Here is a 6,596-nt window from a genome sequence, read left to right as displayed (position 1 = left end):
ATGATGCAAGAACAGCTAAAAAAAAAAAAAAAAAGGAAGAAAATAGAAGGAGAAGAGGAAACAAAGAAAACAGAAAGAAGCTGGCCACTGTGGCTCATGCCTGTAATTCCAGCAATTCAGGAGGCCAAGGTGGGAGAATCACTTGAGGTAAGAAGGTTGAGACCAGCCTGGGCAACAGACCCTTGTCTCTACAAAAAATTTTTAAAAAAAATTAGCTGGGCATGATGGCACACACCTGTAGTCCCAGCCATTCAGGAGGCTAAGGTGGGAGGATCACTGGAGCCCTGGAGTTCAAAGGTGCAGCAAGGTATGATTATGCCACCGCACCCCAGCCTGGGCAACATAACCAGACCCTGTCTTTAAAAAAAAAAAAAAAAAAGGGAGCAGGTAGAGAAAAAAGTATTTCCATAATTTTTTACAATTAAAAAATATATCTAGCTCTTAAGAGTAATGACACCAAAAAGATTTCTAAATCTATTCCCAAAGCATTTATCTCATCCTTTCTGAAAAAGTTCTAAAAACACAACTCCAAAGATGAAATGGAAGGTAAACAAGGCAATAGCGCTGAATACGTAATTTCAGTAACTCAGAATTTGCTCCATCCTCTGCTCTAAAAAAGCTTTGCTACAGAAGAGCAGTTACCTTTAAAACTTTTTCCCCAACATAAAGATATCCAGAATGTGAAGCTACCATTAGAAATGTTGACATAGGCTGGGCGCAGAGGCTCACGCCTCCAATCCCAGCACCTTGGGAGGCCAAGGCGGGCAGATCACAAGGTCAGGAGATCAAGACCATCCTGGCTAACATGGTAAAAACCTGTCTCTACTAAAAACACAAAAAATTAGCCAGGCGTGCTGGTGGGCGCCTGTAGTCCCAGCTACTCGGGAGGCTGAGGCAGGAGAATGGCATGAACCCAGGAGGCGGTGGTTGCAGTGAGCCGGGATCAGCCACTGCACTCCAGCCTGGGTGACAGAGCGAGACTCCGTCTCAAAAAAAAAAAAAAAAATGTTGACATAGATCTTCATTTACTGATATGTGAAAACATCCCTAAAGTTCTAAATACGAGCTACAGAATCACATCAACCGTCTAATATGTCTGTAACCTAAACGCTAGTCAGCAGTTGATCCGCAAGCGGGATTAGGAAATATTTCAGAGCCAGCATCTCCTCGCACCATCCAGGTACCTATACACTTGAGGCCACCAAGTCACCTGCGCAGCCCTTGCTCCTCCAAGACCAACCAGGGCTCCCCAGACCCACAGGCCTGAATCTGGAGGACAGCAGTCTGCCTGGCAACAGCGACTCGGAGATCTCAACCTAAGGACAGAAGGAAGATGCATAAAATGAATAGGGGAAAGGAGTGGCCAACTAGCAAGTGCCCTTATCCGTTATCACGTCACTCTCACAGCAGACTTGGGCAAATGGTTGACCTGTGGAAGCTGTACAAAATGTTTGACTCTGGGTATGAGTAATTCCCCTTCCGATCTTACAGTGCCCAAGGAAGAAGTAAGTAGCTCCAGGATTGCTGAGACCAACCTGGGCAGCCTACAAGACTGCTGTGGTGACAGGCTGCATAGTCAGCAGCAAGACGACAGAGCACCAAAAAACACAGATTAGAATGGGGTCAGCCATCCAGGTGGCTAGTGGCTACTGCCTTTGTCGATGCAGATAAAGAACATTTTCATTCCTGCGGAGTTCTATGGGGCAGTGCTGCTCTAGAGGCTGACATTTCCATCTTCAGCACTTCCCCTGGCTATTACCTAGGTTCATTCTGCTGCTTCCACAAGACAAGGATAGAAAAGGATGCCTTAGAGCAACGGTCAGCAAACTGTTTATAATAAAGGGGCAGATAGAAAACATCTGAGGCTCTGTGAGCCATCCAGTCTCTGTCATAATCACTCAACTCTTACATTGGAGGTAGGGTGAGAGCAGCAATAGACAGTAAGTAAACAAATGAATGTGGTTGTGTTCCAATAAAATTTTATTAACAAAATATGACAGTGGGGGGGCCACAGTTTGCCAAACTTTGCCTTGGAGGACATGCAGAGGCACCCTCAGAATTCAGTGAAAACCTGCTCCCATATTGCTAAGACTCATGAAGTATAATCTCTCATCTTCTTTCTCTTTCCCCTGCCCAGGCCCTAAGTTAGGGTTCCCATCCATATAACAAAGACTTCTGGTCAGGTGGCATTTGCTATCTCTGAGATTCCCTGCCCATGAAAGCCACAAAGAGATTTCTTCTTTTACACACCCTGAAGCATATTATGGCCCCAGCAAGGCTAACTAAATCAAACTGTGGTTTAAAAACAAAACAAACCAACCACTGTGAAATATTTATTTTTGTTTTGTAGTATTAAGCATGATTAAACCAGTGCAGAAAAATACTAAGTACATTGGGTAAAAGATGAGCTAGCTGTTCTAGTATTTGCTTTTTGTAACCCAGTTAAGACCATCAGCATATACAACATCATCACTAACTCAACAATGTAGCTGCAGGGTAACATGTGGATACCCTGTGTGCTCTACTGGCCTCCAAAGGCATTCAGGGGATCATCAAAGATGTTGGACACCTTGTGTTCAAATCTTGGTTCAGGTGCGGCCTGTGCAGATTGGCTTTTTGGTTTGGTTGTCTTAGCCTGGATACCAGAGGAGAAGATGTCATCTTTAGAAAGAAAAAAGAAAAACAGTTGCTGAAGAGGGGTGGAGAAAGGTACTTTTAAGACACATGCAAGCAAACCACCAAAGACCCAGCTCTGGTAACAGCATGGAGTACCCTAAAACACTAACCTAGAACTCAAGCCTCTTAGATTCTGGTTCTGTTTGTTACTCATTAAATTTTATGATCACACACAGGTTTCTCTTGGAGCACAATTTCTTCAGCTACAAAAGTGTATGTATGTGTGTGTGCAGGACAGAAAAAAGGGAAGGGTAACTTGATCTCCAAACCAGCCCACGCCCCTACCATCAGGGACAATGGACTTATTTAGATATTCTTTTCATACTGGGTTTTAAAAGAGCAATAAAAATATGCAAAGGGAAATCCAATATAGGACCCACCTGTTTTCTTTCAGAATAAATGCACTGATTTGAGGCATCTCGATGTAAGACTGTAAGCCTCCGTCACTGCATTCGTTTAGTGTTTCACTGACTCAAAAGCTTGTCTTATCTAATTATGGTACTTACCCAGTAATGTTACTGCTAGGGTTTTATCCAACCATGATTTAACATGTATACATAAAGTTAGGTGTACACAAATGGTAAAGACCACAGCATTATTTGTAATAAAGAAAACAGAAACAATCGAGATTGCCGTCAACAGGCTAATGGCTAAATACAAAGAAATCGTGCACAGCACTGAAAACAAGGAAGGAGATCTCTATGTACTGACATGAAAAGACATTAAGTAACTAAAAGACAGAGCAGAATAGGTAAATATATTCTTACTTTTTAAAAAGGTGGGTATATATTGATGTGTACACAAACATATATTAATATCACTGTGTCTGAAAGGATACACACCAAAGTGTTACTATTACCTCTAGGGGTTATTCACTTTTTACATTTTCTGAATTGCATGAATCTATTACAATAAGCATGTATTACTTTTTTTGTATTTAAAATAATGAATGAGTTCCCTTCTGCACTCCATGTGGTGGGAAGCAGGGGAGACAGAGCACACGGCTTGCTGGAGGCACAGAGCCAGTGTGTGACTCTGCAGCACCAGCTGTCTCCCAGTTAGTCTCAAGGTCTAGATTGACGGGGGGAGTAGGAAATGTGTATGTGGCCTCAGCCCACAGGATTTATCAAAAGTCCAATATTTAGGGTTCTCGGGCATTTGCCTTGTCTACTAATAAAGCAGAACTTGTGCCATATAAGGAAGACAAGCTTGTTCCCAAACACCAAAGACCTCAGTGAAATGCAACGCCTGAGGTAGAGCCTACACCCAGGTCTAGACTTGCTCTCTTCTCGCACAGAACCATGGACACTCCCTGTCTATCTGGAGCTCTGACTCAACCAACCACATCACACCCAAGGCAGTCCCCTCAGCCTACTTTAGCACGTGAGGTCATTTCTGATCAAACCTCCTTTCATAACATCAGGGTGTGTCACAGATGATTGGTGAGGTGCACTGAGATCAAAGTTAAATTATACTTAAACATCAAACTCTGGGTGCCTTCAAATTCTTTGATGACTATCATAGGAAAGAGTTACTTCACTAAAATAATTAGTCCATCTCTTACCTATCTTCAGCCTAACTCAGGATTACACTGAAGTGAACCCGCTGGGGTGCATTTTCCAGAAAAGGGCCAAGAAAAGGTAGTAGGAAAAATACCAAGTGACGGAAAGGTAAGAATTCTCTAGGTCAGATGTAGAAAACCAAACTTACCCATATCATCATCAAATATAGACTTGGCTTCCACTTTCTTTTTGGACTTTTCTTTTGGTTTTACAGTTAAGTCAGCAAAGATATCAATGTTATCATCAAATAAATTAGATTCCAATGTTTTCTCCTTCTCTCTGGTTTTCTGAGAGGGTTTAATTGCTTCCGTAGCAAATATATCATCCTTGTTAAGCGAAAAATACATACAAAACAATGTTAAATCAATTTTTCTTTTTAAACTCAAACACGTCAACAAGCTATGGAAATGCAATTGGCCAGGGTGTGTGGAACAGCCTCGAGACTGCCCCCTCTGCCTGGGATGCACTACCCCAGATCTCTGCACAGCTTGGCCCGCCCATCTCACCCCGGCTCAAATGCCGGCACTGCAGTGACACCTTCTCTACCAGTCCTGCCTAAAGGAGCACCTCCCACCCCTACCCACCACTCTGCCCCAGGTTATTTTCTTCATGACACTTGGTACTATTTGAAAACATCTTAATTATCCATTTCCCTGTTTGTATTTGATTATCTTCCCAGAGAGCTCTGAGGAGCCTAGCACTTCTCTGAGTTCACCTTGTGCCTGCAGTCCCCAGGTGCTCAATAAACATCTGCTGAGCAAATGCCACTGAAAGTCTTATTGCCTGCATGCACTACATTGTCAGCTCCAGCAAGGGCCAATGTCCCCAGAACCAGAGGTTAAACTCCCAAGCTGGACCAGTGGAGCTGTATGCCATGTCACCGAGTGGCATGCCCAGGAAGCTGATTACAACAATATTCTATAAAAATAAAAAAACTGTAAAAACTAGAGAAACCAAGACCAGTATCAATGATCATGGCCAGCCAAGAAATACATTCTACATGCAACAAAACAAAAAACCACTTCTGAATCAATGTTAGACTTATTAATAAAAGAGCCTAATTATAATTACTAAGCAAGTGGCTATGGGGTATGCACGCAACAAGCTAAACATAATCTATGGCTCAAATAAGCCAATCAGATACCTTCCTTAACTTAGAACAGACACAAAAACGTGTTAAGTCCTACTACCTCAAAAATATCTTGTGTTGTTGATGTGACATCCTGCTGACTATTGGATTTCGTCTCATTCTTCTTGACTTTCTGATCTGTAAAGAGGTCATCCTCATCTTCCAGGAGAGGAAAGGGATTTGTTTTCTTTGCTGGTTTTGGTTTAGCAGACTGAAAGAGATCATCATCACTGCTGGCCTCACCTAGAGCAGGAAACATGGGGCTCTTTGCTTTACCACCCACTGGTGGGTTGGCAGGATTCTCTGCTATCTTTGCCTTGGGTTTTGTTCTCTCCACGGACTGAGATCCAGTGCCCGTGGAAAAGATGTCCCCAGAATCAAAAAGGTCAGCCTCCCCTCTGGAATGACCCAGAGACTTTGCAAAGGGGCTTCTGTCCACTCCAGGCACAGGACCACCTTCCCAAGGTGCAGCGGCAGCTGCCAGGGCCTCCTCAGTGCTGTCTTCTCCACTGGCTGCTCTGAGCTGTGGCCGATGGCCATTTGGGGAAATGGCGCCATCAGCCCACTGTGCAATGGGTCCTCTGGGGACGCTCATGTCCTCAGCCTCGCTGGACTCCTGAGCAGCCAGCCGCCTAGCTGCACGGGTCTGCGGTCTACGCTTCCCTCTCATCTTGACACGGCTCTGCAACGGCAAAAAAACACACATTGATCTGACGATAAAATAAAGTGTTCAAAGCTACGATGGCAAAGAATCAGTGACTCAAAATATTGTAAGGTTGTCTGGTCTACTTCAATGAAGATATTATCTAAGAACATAGAAGAGGTTATTTCTTAATGATTTCCAAGGAAGGAGTTTAATAGCTCCTAGTACTCCAAGACTAAGTCATTCTTAATCCTTTAGAGTTCTCCATTTTTTAATCTTTTCAGGGCAGTTTCAGTTCAGTTTCACACAAAAAGTTTCATCTGTTGCTGGAAACCTGGAAAGTAGGCATGTTGGCTCTCTGTGTCTCACAACCCCTCCCTTGGCCCCTACTCTACCCTCAATAGAAACGTGGGTATCTTTCAAAACAAGAAAGAATCGGGGAATTCTGGTACTAACCTTTGTTAGGGGGCTAGTCTAAATTCAGGCTCCAGGAGCGGGGAGAAACATGACACAATAAAGAGAGGTAATCTAAGGTGCTGTTTTCTTCAAGTCAATAAACATTGAATTCAAATGTTAAATATTCCAC

General features: G+C 43.3%; 1 protein-coding gene across 31 annotated transcripts in view; it reads right to left on the bottom strand.

Annotated features, from left to right (window-relative positions):
* Positions 1-1,962: 1,962 nt before the first annotated feature.
* LOC466067 (WASH complex subunit 2A) overlaps positions 1,963-6,596 on the bottom strand; it is a 65,498-nt gene continuing 60,864 nt past the window's right edge. For all 31 annotated transcript variants that reach the window (XM_054659505.2, XM_054659509.2, XM_063780616.1 and 28 more), the window contains 3 exons: positions 5,429-6,049; positions 4,387-4,564; positions 1,963-2,661 (listed from right to left, as the gene is read on the bottom strand). In XM_054659505.2, the coding sequence (XP_054515480.2) occupies positions 2,522-2,661; positions 4,387-4,564; positions 5,429-6,049 (939 nt within the window). In that variant the 3' untranslated portion in view covers positions 1,963-2,521. The remainder of the gene's footprint in view (positions 2,662-4,386; positions 4,565-5,428; positions 6,050-6,596) is intronic.

Source organism: Pan troglodytes, chromosome 8 (genome assembly GCF_028858775.2).
Source record: "Pan troglodytes isolate AG18354 chromosome 8, NHGRI_mPanTro3-v2.0_pri, whole genome shotgun sequence".
Classification (NCBI taxonomy): Eukaryota; Metazoa; Chordata; class Mammalia; order Primates; family Hominidae; genus Pan; species Pan troglodytes.
Note: the sequence above shows the minus strand (reverse complement) of the source record. Positions and strands in the feature narration are given on the sequence as shown.